The sequence below is a fragment of the Elephas maximus genome, chromosome 7, assembly GCF_024166365.1.
Source record: "Elephas maximus indicus isolate mEleMax1 chromosome 7, mEleMax1 primary haplotype, whole genome shotgun sequence".
In the NCBI taxonomy this organism is placed as follows: Eukaryota; Metazoa; Chordata; class Mammalia; order Proboscidea; family Elephantidae; genus Elephas; species Elephas maximus.
In genome coordinates, this window is record NC_064825.1 from 17320566 (window position 1) to 17336469 (window position 15904).

The 15904-nt window shown below is 36.9% G+C and overlaps 1 protein-coding gene across 5 annotated transcripts in view; it reads right to left on the reverse strand.

The window, feature by feature from the left end:
* DYNC2H1 (dynein cytoplasmic 2 heavy chain 1) overlaps positions 1-15904 on the reverse strand; it is a 412907-nt gene that overhangs the window by 206536 nt on the left and 190467 nt on the right. For 3 of the 5 annotated variants that reach the window (XM_049889447.1, XM_049889448.1, XM_049889446.1), the window contains exon 76: positions 1241-1401. In XM_049889447.1, coding sequence (XP_049745404.1) covers positions 1241-1401 — 161 coding nt within the window. Of the gene's footprint in view, positions 1-1240; positions 1402-12907; positions 15811-15904 lie in introns of those variants that run through there. The other 2 variants (XM_049889451.1, XM_049889450.1) reach the window with 2 other exon arrangements.

Consider the following 15904-nt stretch of genomic DNA (forward strand, 5'->3'; position numbering starts at 1 on the left):
TTTCCTAACTGGATTTAATATCAAGTTTTGAAGAAAAGCCAAACTAATACCAAGAATTAATTATCTTCTCCAAGAATGATAAGTAATGAAAAGTTTAGTATGTAAACTATGCATTTTTAATCTTTCTGCCAAAGTCACTGTTGACTGGTACGACCTGTAGAAAAAGGTTCTCCATCCTCAAGACACCCTACTGACAACTGAAAATTGTCCTAATGAATATACCAATCTATTATAACTGTGATCTGAATGATGCTCCCTAGAGTTAAGAAGTGCAAGACCTGCACACCTGAGCCTCGCAGTCTCGATTGTCTGCTATCTTCCACTTACATTGTTCCTTATGAGATTTTTAATTTCTGGTTGCTATGAAATATTTATTTTTTAATTACTACTAATTATTTTACCCATGAACAAGGTTTATTTGTAAACCTATCGAAAAACTGAGGGTACATTAATACATTAAAATTGTAAACTTGCATGCAAACTGAATTGGAAAAAGAAGTCAATTTGAAGAAAAAAGTTCTTAAATTTACTTCAGGAAAATTTTGTATTTTATTAGCCAAATTTACTCAAGAAAATATATTTCTTTCTCCTGAGTTTTTGCAAGTAAACATTACTGTGACTTGTAAAAATAACCAAGGAAAATTTTAAAATTATTCTCAAAATGTATGCAAATGTATTTGCATCCTTTTGCTGCTATAACAAATTACCACAAATTTAGTGCTGTAAAACAACACACATTTATTATCAGAAGTGTTATTGGTCTAAAAGTCAAAGTGACTGGGTTTAAAAATAATGAGAATGCCACAGGGCTGTGTTTCTGGAGGCTCTGGGAAAGAATCTGTTCTTTGTTTTTTTCCAGCATTTAGAAACTGTCTACATCCCTTTGCTTGTGATCCTCTTTCTCCATCTTAGAGCCCGCAGCATAGCAGCTTCTCTTCTCTCTGACTTGTGTTTCTGTCATTACATCTCCTTCCTTCACTCTGACTCTCCTGCTTTCCTCTTATAAACACTCTTGAGATATTAGGTTTCCCCACATACCAGGATAATCTTCTCATCTCAAAATCCTTAAGTTAATCACATCAGCAAAGTCTCTTCACAGGTTCCAGGGACTAGGATGTAGATACCTTTGGGGGGCTATTATGTGGCCTACCACAGCAAATATGCTCATTTCACTAATAGGTCAAGTATGGCAGGAGGAACAATATCAGTAGTAAAAAACAGCAGAGCACTGAGAACCAACCTGGTGATAACACTCTCCACTTCTTTCAGCATTAGCAAGTTCTTGAAGTTCCTGAGAAGGATCAGCTCCCGGGGAAATAATAATCAAGATGGGTTCAATTTCTAGCGTCTCTCTGTATAAACGTTTGAGATTTAGAGGAAGTGGAGACAATTCTTTCAGTCCTAAAGATATATTAAGGACATTAAAAATAAAAAGCAACATGCCTCAGAAGAAGACTCTATTAAAACGAATTTCATGCTCTATTATATACAGTACCTAATTTTTACCTAAGTAAATTATAATCCCATATATATTAAAATTTTTTCACCTAAACACATTCACTAACGTTAAGAGCTAAATTCATTAAGTGCTTAGTGTGTCAGGCATCTTTTCTAAATACTTTACATTTATGATACCATCTAATTATTATGACAACCCTATGTACGAGATGCACACCCTGATAACCACATTTAACAGATAAAGAAACACACAGCCAGCACTGCGGTCTCAATATAGAATTTTCTCCTTAGTAGAAAAGACGAACCCCAACTATACATCTCTTCATTCATTCATTAGTTCATATGATAGCGAAGTATTTATTCTGTGCCATGCACATGGGGAATCTGCGTAACCAATTCCATTGTCATAATATAAAAAGTTATTTCTTATGTCAATGCATTAAGGGGGAAACAAGCGGTATAAAAAGTAAAAAAAAAAAGTGTGATTTAGAGACAGAAATACCTAACTGTCAGCTTATCTCTGTTAGATGAGTGACCCTATACAAATCTCGAATGCACTGTGCATCAGTTTTCTAAACAGTAAAACAGGGATAAAACTCAAACCACAGGGGAACAAAAGAACTAAATGGTGCCGGGCTACCACGACCTAACATTCTGATCATGGCCACAACAGATGAACCGTGACAGAACGGGAGACAAATGCAGAACAGAACTCAAATTCTTAAAAAGCCCAGACTTACTGAGCCAGTTAAGACTAGGGGACTTCCTGAGACTACTGCCCTGAAGTACTCTTTAAACCTTGAACCAAAAATATCCCCTGAGGTCACCTTTTAGTAAAATAACAGATTGTTACCCCAAAAAAGGATATTGCCTGTGAGTATGGTGCTCTATTACAAAAAACATCTATATGAAACCAAAAGCTCAACAATTACTCTAAAGCAAAGATGAAAAGACAAAGAGGCAGGGAAACTGGAGTACTGGAAACGGAACAACCAGAATGCAATTAAAGAGAAAGCTGACACATTGTAAAAAATCTAACTAATGTCACCAAAAAAATTTGTGTAGGAATTGTCGAACAGGAACCTAATTCGCTGTGCGAACTTTCACCAAAAAAAAAAAAAGTATTATTTAAAAAAAAAAAATTCTATTACAAAAAAAAAAAAAAACCCTCAATCCACAGATAGTTTGGAAACAGAATAGAATAGATCTCATTTATTCATCACCTACTCTATGCTTATTATTATACCAGGTAATATTTATTTATCTGCTGTCTAATCCATACAACAATCCTCAGAAACAAAAAGCATTATATGAACAAGAAAACTAAGACTCAAAGAAATACATCTTGTCAGGTCACCCAGCTGCTAATTGCTAATTCCATTCAAGACAATTCATCTGTGCTTTTTCTCCTTTGCTGTACTTCACGAAAAATAGAATCCTAAACAAAGAATCTTAATTTTATTATTACTATACTTAAATCTCTTCTGCTAAAATTTGAATGTTTTCACTATTAATCACTAAAAACCAAGCTGAAGGAGATCTATTTCAATTATGATCAAAATTATACTTCTTTGAAGCTAAAAAGCAAAGTATGACACAGGGGTTTCAAATGGAGTATTAAGAGACTGTAACGAAAATGACCACAGAGGCAAGAAGGGCTTCCCTATATCCTCAAAAATAGAAAAGAATAGACAGGATCCTCTTTCTATATCTTAGAAATTCTAATAGCAGGAAACATAGGTGATATTCCTGTTACTTGGAATTACATGTTAGTCATTTGGCCCACAAAAGTCCAAAAATACCCCCATTGCATTTTACGTGAATGGAGTCTATGCATTATGCAGGATCAAAGGATTTATTAAGCCAAGTATTTTGGCTCATGATATCATTATTGCTGTCAGTGTGAATCAACGCTGTTCAATAAAGTTAGAGAGCCAAAAATGTTAGTTATATTGTGAATTGTCATAGTGTAAAACTACTTTCAAATCACTAGAATCTTATATTTTGACCATAAAAAAACCCACTGCCGCTGAATTGATTCTGACTCTAATGGACCACAGGACAGGCTAGAACTGCCCCATATGTTTTCCAAGGATGTAATCTTTACAGAAGCAAACTGACACATTTTTTTCCTGTGGAGCAGCTTGTGGGTTTGAACCACTGACCTTTTTTTTGATTAGCAGCAGAGCACTTAACCACTGTGAGTTCTTAAAATAAACATAGTTTATTTCTTTCAAAAAAAAAAAAAGCTAAAACTAATTCAAAGGATTAACTTAAACCTTTAATTTATTTTACTCAAATAAAAAACTGAGATAATAAAAAATAAATACTTTGCCATTTAAAAAGAAAATATATCACTCCCGATGCTTTTAAGCGATCCCAGGGAGTAACTAACAAATTCATTCTTCTTCATTCATACCACGCTCCCTAACAAAGAGACTAATAAGCATCAAGGGTACACAATGACCCTCCTTTATTATAAAGACATCTCTAAGTATATACAACAAATAGCAATTAAAAAAAAAAAAAAACTACCACAACCTAACCTTATATATATCAACAAATTAAACAGGAAAATATGTATACAAATAGAATAATACTCAACAGTGGAAACCAAAAAAAAAAAAAGAGCTCAAATATTCCATGGCAGGCAGAACTTTAAAGATGTCCCCCAAGATTCCTACCTCCTGGTTGTTCAATCAGACAATAACCAAGGTACCACTGTGAAGAGACTTTGCAGAACGTAACTAAGGTGCTTGTTGTTGTTAAATTCTGCTTAGTTATCTAGTGCTGTTATAACACAAATACCAAAAGTAGGTGGCTTTAACCATTTATTCTTTCACAGTCTAGAAGGCTAGAAGTCCTAAATCAGGATGCCAGCTCCAGGGAAAATCTTTCTCTCTCTGTCAGCTCTGGGTGAATTTCCTTGTCATCAATCTTTCCCTGGTCTAGGAGCTTCTCAGCACAGGGAACCCGGGTCCAAAGGATGCACTCTGCTCCTGGCTCCTCTTGCTTGGTAGTACTGAAATCCTTACCTCTCTGCTTGATTCTCTCTCCTTTTACTTCTTGTAAGATAAAAAATGATGTAGGCCACACCCCAGGTAAACTCCCTTTATATCAAATCAGGTTTGTGAGCTGAGTAAGGGTGTTGCATCCCACCCTAATAATCCTCTTTAACATAACCTAATCTTGCTCCATTAACCACAGGCAGAAATTAGGATTTACAACACTCAGGAAAATTACATCAGATCACAAAACGGAGGACAACCACACAATACTGGGAATCACGGCCTAGCCAAGTTGACAAATATTTTTGGGGGAAACAAATCAATCCATGCCAGGTGCTATTGAGTCAGATACGACTCATAGCCACCCCATATACAACTGAATAAAACGCTGCCCAGTACTGTGTGATCCTCATAATCATTGCTGTTTAAACCCACTGTTGCAGCCACCGTGTCACTATCTCATCGAGAGTCTTCCTCTTTTCTGCTGACCTACTTTACCAAGCATGATGTCCTTCTCCAGGACCTGGTCTCTCCTAATAACACCTCCAAAGTAAGTGAGACAAAGTCTCACCAATCTTGCTACTAAAAAAGCATTCTGGCTGTACACTGTCCAAGACAAGATTTATTTTTTCTTCTGTCAGGCCATGGTATAATTAATATTCTTCGCTAACACCATAACATACGCAACAAAAAAAAAATAGAAGGCATCAATTTTTCTTTGGTCTTCCTTTTCATTGTCCAGCTTTCGCATGCATATGAGGCAATTGAAAATGCCATGGCATGGGTCAGGCGAACCTTAATCCTCAAAGTGACATCTTTGCTTTTGAACACTTTAAGGAGATCTTTTGCAGCATGTTTGCCCAACGGAAACTGTGGATTCAAGTAAAATGAAATCTTTGACAACTTCAACCTTTTCTCCGTTTATTATATTGTTTACTGTTCAGTTGTGAGGATTTTTGTTTTTTTATGTTGAGTTGTAATCCACACTGAAGGCTGAAGTCTTTGATTTTTCACAAGACAGTTTGAGCTATGGAAACAGAAAGTATGGGATGGAACTAGATGGGGTGATAGTATAGATAACAGAGGTATAACCCATTGCGGTCAAGTTGATTCCGACTCATAGCGACCCTACGGGACAGAGTAGGGAATCCTGGTGGATTCAAACTACCAGCCTTTCAGTTAGCAGCTATATAGGATTGTAAAATTAGGGAAGTTGCACAAATCCCCAAAGCTTTTTATTTTATTTTGTTATTGTTGTTGAGAATATATACACCAAAACATACACCAATTCAAGTTTCTACATGAGTGACACTGATTACATTGTTCAAGTTGTGCAACCATTCTCACCTTCCTCTTCTGAATTGTTCCTCCCCCATTAACATAAATTCGCTGCCCCCTCTGAAGTCCCTATCTAAGCTTTCAAGTTGTTTTGTCAATTTGATCACACACAGATAGTTCTTAAAAGAGCATACTGCTCAAGGCAGGCGTTTATTAATTAAAATAAACTGGGCTTCAGGGGATATTTTTGGTTTTAAGATTATCTTAGGGCAATAGATTCAGGGGTTCATCCAACCTTCACGGCTCCAGGAAATCTGAAGTACACAAGAACTTGAAATTCTGTTCCATATCTTCCTCCTTTTGATCAGGATTCTGCTATAGAATCTTTGATCAAAATGTTCAGTAATGATAGCTGGGCACCATCTAGTTCTGGTCTCATGGCAAAGGAAGCCGTTGTTCATGCAGACAATTAACCACATATTCCATTTCCTCCTTCTATTCTTGTTGCTCCTTCTTCCTCTATTGCTCCAGGCAAACACAGACCAATCGTTGTGCCTTGGATGGCTACTTGCAAGCTTTTAAGTCCCCAGGCACTACACAACAAACTTGGAGGCAGAACAGATGCACTAAACATGCTATTAGACCAATTAACTGGGATGTCCCATGGAAACATGACCCTAAACCTCCAAACCAAGAAAGCAAATACCATAAGGTTTCTGGTTGTACACAAGCAGCCTCAGCAGCTACTCTTTTTTTTGTCATTGTTGTAAATATATCTATCATACAACTTTTGCCAATTCAACTTTTTACAGATATACAACTTATTGACGGTAATTACAATAATTGGCTGTGCAACCCTACCCTTAATCAATGTGTTATTTCCATCACCATTAACCCCTTCTTCCCTACCTCCGGTACCTGGTAATCACTAATAAACTTTGTTACTACACATTTGCCTTTTTTGTGTTTTTTTATGTTAAGTGAGGTCATACAATATTTGACCTTTTGTGATTGACTTATTTCACTCAGCATAATGTCTTCCAGTTCCATTCATATTGCAGCATGTATCAAGACTTCATTTTTCCTATTGGCTGAGTAGTATTCTATTGTATGCATTTTGTTTATCCATTCATATGTTGATGGGCATATGCATTGTTTCCACCTTTTGGCTATTGTGTATAGTGTTGTAATGAACAATGGTGTACAAGTCTCTGCTTGAGTCTCTGCTTTCAAGTTTTTTGGGTGTACACCTAGGAGTGGAATTACTGGGTCACATGGTATTTACATTTTTAACTTTTTTGAGAAACTGCCACAGTGTTTTCCAAAATGGCTGTACCATTTTGCATTCCCACCAACAATGGGTAAGGGTTCCAAATTCCCCAGAAGCTCGCCAACATTTGTTATTTTCAGGGTTTTTTTTTTTTTTTTTGTCTTAGCCATCCTAGGGGGAGTAAACGGTATCTTAAATAAATGGAAAGATGCTCCATGTTCATGGATTGGAAGACTTAATATTGTTAAGATGTCAATACTACCCAAAACAAACTGTAGATTTAATGCAATCCCAATCAAAATTCCAACAGCCTTCTTTACAGAAATGGAAAAAACAATCCTGAACTTTACATGGCAAGAGGCCCCAAACAGCTAAAGCAATGTTGAAAGAGAAGAACAAAGGAACAAGATTCAAACTTTCTGATTTTAAAACATACTGTACAGCTACAGTAATCAAACAGCCAGGTATCGGTATAACAACAGACAAATAGACTACTGGAATAGAATTGAGAGTCCAGAAATAAACCCACACATCTGTCGTCAACTGACAAAGGTACTAAGTCCATTCAATAGGGAAAGAAGAATCTTTTCAATAAATGCTGCTGGGAAAATCGGATTTCACAAGCAGAAAAATGAAACAGGATCCATGCCTCACACCATACACAAAAAAATCCAAAATGGAGTAAGTACCTAAATGTGCAAACTAAAACTATAAAATTCTTAGAAGAAAAAGCAGGGGCAACACTGTCCGGGCTAGCTTTTAACAGTGGGTTTTCTAATACAATAACAAAAGCACAAAGAGCAAAAGACAAAATAAATAAACTATAAAAAATTAGAAACTTTTGTTCATTGAAAGACTTTACCAAAAAAGTGAAAAGACAAGCTGCGACTGAGACAATGCCTTCGGAAACCATATATCTGACAAGAATCTAATAAGCAAAATGTATATAAAACTTTGACAACTTAACAAAAAGATAAATAAGCCAATCATAAAATGGACAAAGGACCTGAACACACATTTCGCCAAAGAAAACTTTCAAATGGCCACCAAACACATGAAAAGATGCTCAATGTCATTAGCCATCAGGGAGATGCAAATCAAAACTGCAGTGAGATACCAAAGACTTTTCTGATGCAGAACCTTTGAGAGGTTTCGGGATCTTGTAGCTAATATAGCACCTTATAGGACCACGTGCCTTTACATTTCAGATACCTCACTTAGCATAATACCCCGCTCTCCATAGTTATTTTTTTTTTAAGTAACATTAAACTAGAATTACAAAAGTGAAGATATTTGCATCTGGTGGCTACTCTTTTAAAAAACATAATGTAGTAGATTTTTCAGTACATACACTTAGTTTATAGAATTATATTAAACTGGCATGTTTTGAGGATTGCTATACTAACTTAAATCTAAAATTGAAACTACTTTTATAAGTTACTATCTTGAAGTTTATAGATTATGAAAAGGGTTGATAAAGCTTAATAAAAACCTTCACATATGAATAATGGCAGAGAAATTACATTTGAAATCAAATCTCTAAAATTTGATTAGAAAGAGATAAGTGCTTGTCACTCTCTAGTAATTTGAATTCTTAAAACTCATTCATACAATAAAACTTCAATTGCATTTTAAAAACTGTATTAATAAAACTACTTGACCAAGCACAAAGACATCCAGCCATACTCCCAGTACATTTAAATTTTGCCTAGAAATAAGTAGTATGGTTTTAGAAGTATATTAAACTTTAAGGCATTTGAATATCATGAGGTTTTCAGTTAATTTTGTTAAACCTTAAATGTGATTTAACTTGGAGATGAAACAGAACAGTAACAGAACTATTCCAAGGAGTTGGTAGAAGGTCAGTCTACAAGGTCAATAAGGAAGGTCATGTACAATGCGGCACGAAGAGCTGATTTTTTTAAGAGTAAGTGGGCAGGAAAAGGGTAGACTCTTAAGACATTTGAAAATTGCTTCATTTTACTTAATCTTGCACTCCAGTGATAGGAACAGGCAATAAATACATCAAGAAGCCAGAATTAATTATATAATAGTGATGAGCACTATGCAGAGAACTAAAATAGGCTGATGTGTTGATGCTTACTAGCTAGCCCATAAAGACCACTCTAAGAATGCACATTAAAGCTGAGATCTGAATGATAGAGAGGAGCCACACATACAAAAAGAGAAGAAAAGACAGGCCAAACAGAATGCAAAGGTCCTTGGGCTGTTTTGCCTCCTAAAGCACAGTGAGCAAGCAAGAGGCGTACAAGATGAGGTCAGATAGGCAGACAGGGGCCAGACTGTGGGGCTTTGTTAGCCTAAATAAGGAGTCTGGATTTTATTCTGTAAGTAGTTTCAGACAACTTTGGAAATTGTATACAAGAAAGAGATATGATCTGGTTTAGACTTTAAAGGGATTCAACAGTCTTCTGAACAGGAAATGAATGAGGAGGAAGCAAGAAAGAATGTAGGGAGGCCAATTAGGAAGGTAGCCATTGACTTAACGAACATTTATATATTTTTATATATATTTTATATATTCTAGGTCGTTATGAGTCAGACTGGGTGTATATTCTAGGAGCTGTTTAAGGCATTGGGAACACAACTGTGAACAAAATAATACTTGTGTCCTCATGTGGGTTATATTTTAGATGGGGACACAGGCATTAATCAACAAGTAATATCCAATATGGTTGAATTCAGATGGTGATAAAAAAGAAAAAAAAAACCATTGCCATTGAGTCGATTCCAACTCATAGCAACTCTACAGGGCAGAGTAGAGCTGCCCCACAGGGTTTCCAAGGAGCGGCTGGTGGATTTAAACTGCCAATCTCTTGGTTAGCAGCTGTAGCTCTTAACCACTGTGCCCCCAGATCTCCGATAGTAGTTACAGAGCATAAAGCAAAGGAAAATAGGGAGAGTTGCAGGGACATTGGATGTGCTATTTTTATACAGATTGCTGAGGGAAATCTTCACTAAAAAAATGACATCTGAGCAGAGAAGTGAGGGATGTAAGTGGGGGAAGAGCTCTCTTTGAAGAGGGAGACTGCAGGAACATTGTTGGAGCACTGGAAGAATAGGCATGAGGCCATTATGCTGGAAAGGATTGAACAAGGGTGAGAATGGCAAGAAATTGGTTCTGAAGAGAAACAAGGCCAGAAGAGATAAGACCTTCTAAGATATTGTAAGGGCCGTAACAGAGACAGAGTGTCATTAGAAAATTTTGTGCAAAGGAATGGTATTACCTAACTTACATCTCAAAAGACAGTCTAACTGTCGTGTTGAAAATAAACTGGAAAGGTAGAAGGATGGAAGCCTGAATTGTAATAATCTTGCTCAGATGATGGTGGTTTGAACAAGTGGTAGGTAGTAGTGGGCATGTGAGAAGTGATTAGATTCCATATACATTCTGAAGAGAGAGCCAACAAATAAAATCTATGGCAGTATTTGACATGAGAGATGATGACAGCTTGCATTAGGCTGGCACTTATAAATAAAGTGAATGAATTCAGAGTATGTTTTTGGAGTTATAGTCAAAAATATTAGCTGGAACGTTGGGTATAGTGAGTAAGAATAGAATTACTTTTGAGCTTTGGTTTGATCAAATAAGTGGAGGTTGATTTAGACAAACTAAAAGTTCTGTACTGGTTATGTTAAAATTGTGAAGTCTTCCTAGTTTGGTGAGTAGCATATGGGGTCTTCAAAGCTGGCACGTGGTCATCAAAGATACAACTACTGGTCTCTAGTGTCTGGAGCAAAAGAGGAAGAAAGAAACCCAAGACTCAAAGGAGAAATTTTTCTATAGAACTAATAAGCCTACATGAACCATGGCCCCATCTACCCTGAGACCAGAATAACTAGATGGTACCTTGCTACTACTACTGACCATTCTGACCAGGGACACAACAGATGGACCCTGAAAGAATGGGAGAAGAATGTAGAAAAATACTCAAATTCTTAAAAATTCCAGACTAACTGGACCATTGAGACTAGAGGAACCCTGAGATACCCTTTAAACTCTGAACTGAAACTACTCCCGGAGGTCATCTTTCAACTAAATTACAGATTAACACATAAAATAAACAATAGCTACTATGAATATTGTTCTCCTTTGAAAAAAACATCTATAGGAGACCAAATGATCAACATTTACCCTAAAGCCAAGATGAAAAGATGGGGGAAGCAGGGGGGCAGGTAAACTAGATAATGCAAATGGAACTACCCGAATGGAAACAATGAGAATGTTGACACATTGTGAAAAATGTAACCAATGTCACTGAAAAAACTGTGTAGAAAATTGTTAAATGGGAACCTAATTTGTTGTGTAAACTTTCACCGAAAACACAATATTATTTTTTAAAAAACTGTGGTGTCATTAGATATTCATATGAAAATGTCAAATAAATTTTTGGATGTATTGAGCCTAGAATTCCAGGAAGACATCAGGGCTAGAAACAAGAGATAACAAGAGTCAGTAATACAGCGATGGTATTCAAAATCAGGGACTGAGATTACCTAGACAGGGTACATCTATATGTAATGAAAGAAGGGAACCCAGGACAAAACTGTAGTGGAAGAAAGAATATGCCAATATTTAGAAGACATGCAGAGAAAAAGCCAGTAAAGTAAGAAGGAATAGCCTACAGAGATGAGGAATGAAAATAGAAACATAGCAATCAAGACAAGAAAGTGTTTAAAGAAGGAAGAAATGAACAACTTTGAGTGTTTTTGAGAGGTCAAGTAAGACAAAAACACAAAAGTCAGCATTGGATATAGAAGAGAACATTGTTGACTTTAACAAGAGCAATCTTGTGGAATTGTAGGAATGGAAGTCCAAATGGAATGAGCTGAGAACAGCATAAGAGCTGAGGAAATGTATTACTATAGCCCCTGGCTATGGACATGCTTTCAAGATGTATTATTATACAATGAAGTAAAAAAATGAGATGATAGCTCAAGAGAGGTATGAGGTCAGAAGAGGTATTTTTAGGATAAGTAAAACTAAAATGTTTGTATGCTGACAGAAATGGTCCAGTGAAAAACGTGAAACTGATGATGCAGGAGAAAGGGATAATGACAAGAAAGAAGAAAGAGCAGACGGATTTGCCACTGACTACATCAGAGACATCCATTCACAGTATAACAAGGGAAAGCAGGATGAATATGAGTATCAATGCAGTATCAATATGAGTATCAATTGAAAAAAAAATTGATTGGTTTTTCCAATCAATGCAGATAATTGGTAAATACTTTGGTGGGAAATGAAGAATTTCTCTCTTATCGCTTCCACTTTCTCAAAAATGCTAGTAAAAGGCTACTTCAGAAAACTAATTTAAGTAGTACACTGCTAAAAAAAAACTGCTAGTTAGTTTTTATATTATATGCCTGTTGCTATATATTGTTGAGTTAATTCCGATTCATAGTGACACTACAGGACAGAGTAGAGCTGCCCCACAGGGTTTCCAAGGCTAATAACGGAAAAGTCAGCAGTTCAAACCCACCCAGCAGCTCCACAGGAGAAAAGACCTGGCAATCTGATCCCATAAAGATTATAGCCTAGAAAATGCTATGGGGCAGTTCTACTCTGTCACATGGGGTAGTTATGAGTCAAAATTGACTTGATGGCACCCAGAAATGACAACACACACACAGAAAAACCTTTACAGGAGCAGATCGCCAGGTCTTTTCTCACGAAGAGCCGCTGGTGGGTTAGAACCACCGACCTTTTAGTTAGCAGCTGAGCACTTAACCATTGTGCAACCAGGCCTACTATGCCTTATATATAGTTATTACTCACCATGTATGTCCAAATTTGACAATATGTTAAACGTTTTGCTTTAAAAAAAAAGCTTTAAAGACACTATTATTTCGTAACTATTTCATTCTTTAGACACAAAACTTACACACTTGTAACTTTTAATAGAGTTAATATTCTCAAAAGCACTTTACAAATTAACGTTTCAACTGTCAAACTAATTAAATGTGAAAATTAGTCAATATAGGTTACACTAAGTTAATTATAACGGATATCTACAGTGTTTTGTTACCAGCAGCCCTTCCCACTTCTGGTAACCGTGCCTCCTCCATCTATCATACCTTTTGGGGGAAAACGCTCTTCCGTATATTTCTGGTAGAATTAGCTGCAGAGGTGGACATGTTGCCCAAGCTGGGAAAATCAGTGTGCTCCCCTAGGATATCCCATGGTAAAGCCAGGAAGAAAAAGATCTCTTTCCTCTTTCATCACAAGCTTTAAAATATAACCTGTGAGGTCAACAGCCTTACCTCCCCAGTATGTAGAAAATTTTGAAACTGAGAGCAACACACAAATAGAAATTAAAGTTAAAAGCAAAGTGACAGAGTGTGATAAAGACACAAAGAAATAGGTAAAATAGAGAGAAAAAAACTGAGAGACTAACACAAACAGAGAAACATCTGACAATGTTTGAGCCTATGAAACTAGTTGGCCCAGAGGCCAGCTCTACCTTTCCTTTCTGAATACTAGTTACTTAAGCCAATAATTCCCTTTTTTTATTTTTGTGAGTTTGAGATGGTTATCTTGCACTTGGAATCTAGAGTTAGGTGGATAAGCATTCTACCAAAAATGAATAAACATTACCTGGTAGATAAAAATCCTATCTGTCAGGTATGAAAAAATCAGGGGCATTTCTACCTCCATGTATAAGTAAATGAAAGCACAGAATATGACCAGACCATTTCCATATACCCATCCCCAACCAACCAAGTCACCCCTCACTCTGTATAAACGGAGCCTCACAATACTTGTATGTTTGTACATGTGTGTGTTCTGGTGAGGTACAGGCAGAAGACAGTTATCATGTAAAAAGCTGGGTTGGTAGGTTAGAGTGGGGATGGATACATGTACAGAACAACTTTATCTAAGACTTAAGGAGACATTTATTTATGTTACTGTTGTGTTGTTGTTAGTTGCTGTTGAGTCACTTCCAAGTCATAGGGACCCTATGCACAACAGAACAAAACACTGCCCGGTCCTGCGCCATCCTTAGAATCGTTGTTGTGCTTGAGCTTGTCGTTGCAGCCACTGTGTGAATCCACATTGTTGAGGGCCTTCCTCTTTTCCACTGACCCCGTACTTTGCCAAGCATGATGTCCTTCTCCAGGGACTGATCCCTCCTGACAACATGTCCAAAGTATGTAAGACACAGTTTTGCCATGCTTGCTTCTAAGGAACATTCTGGTTGCATTTCTTCCAAGACAGGTTTATTTGTTCTTGGCAGTCCATGGTATATCCAATATTCTTTGCCAACACAATTCAAAGGCATCAATTCTTCTTCGGTCTTCCTTATTCATCGTCCAGCTTTCACACGCATATGATGCAATTGAAAGTACCATGGCTTGGGTCAGGCGCACCTTGGTCTTCAAGGTGACATCTTTGTTTTTGACACTTTAAAGACGTCCTTTGCAGCAGATTTACCCAATGCAATGCGTGGTTTGATTTCCTGACTGCTGCTTCCATGGCTGTTGATTGTAGATCCAAGTTAAATGAAATCCTTGACTTGAATCTTTTCTCCATTTATCATGATGTTGCTTATTGGTCCAGTTGTGAGGATTTTTGTTTTCTTTATGTTGAGGTGCAAGCCATACTGAAGGCTGTGATCTCAAGTCCTCTTCATTTTCAGCAAGGAAGGTTGTGCCATCTGCATAACACAGTGTTAATGAGTCTTCCTCCAATCCTGATGCCCAGTTCTTCTTCATATAGTCCAGCTTCTCAAATTATTTGCTCAGTATACAGATTGAATAGGTATAGTGAAAGAATACAAACCTGACGCACACCTTTCCTGACTTTAAACCAACTGCCTCTTGATCTATGTAAAGGTTCCTCATGAGAACAATTAAGTGTTCTGGAATTCCCATTCTTCGCAATGTTATCCATAATTTGTTATGATCCACACAGTCGAATGCCTTTGCATAGTCAATAAAACACAGGTAAACATCCTTCTGGTATTCTCTGCTTTCAGCCAGGATCCATTTGACATCAGCAATGATATCCCTGGTTCCACGTCCTCTTCTGAAACCGGCCTGAATTTCTGGCAGTTCTCTGTCGATATACTGCTTTAGCCGTTTTTGAATGATCTTCAGCAAAATTTTGCTTGAGTGTGATATTAACGATATTGTTCTATAACTTCTGCATTCAGTTGGATCACCTTTCTTAGGAATAGGCATAAATATGGATCTCTTCCAGTCAGTTGGCCAGGAAGCTCTCTTCCGTATGTCTTGGCATAGACGAGTTAGTACCTCCAACGCTACATCCGTTTGTTGAAACATTTCAACTGATATTTCATCAATTCCTGAAGCCTTGTTTTTCACCAATGCCTTCACAGCAGCTTGAACTTCTTCCTTTAGTATCATCAGTTCCTGATCATATGCCACCTCTTGAAATGGATGAACATCAACTAATTCTTTTTGGTACAATGACTGTGTATTCCTTCCATATTCTTTTGATGCTTCCTGCGTCATTTAATATTTTCCCCATAGAATCCTTCATTATTGCAACTTGAGGCTTGAATTTTTTCCTCAGTTCTTTCAGTTTGAGAAACACCAAGTGTATTCTTCCCTTTTGGTTTTCTACTTCCAGCTCTTTATATTATTAGCGTTTGCTAATAATATCTCTCTAAACTGAGAATCAACTACCTGCGCATCAGTTTGTCATACTGTGGTGGCTTTCATGTTGCTGTGATGCTGGAAGCTATCATACTCGTATTTCAAATACCAGCAGACTCCCCAGGGTGGACAGGTTTCAGCAGAGCTTCCAGACTAAAACAGATTAGGAATTAAAGGTCGGGTGATTTACTTCTAAAATTTAGCCAATGAAAACTTTATGGATCACAACAGAACACTGCTTAACTAG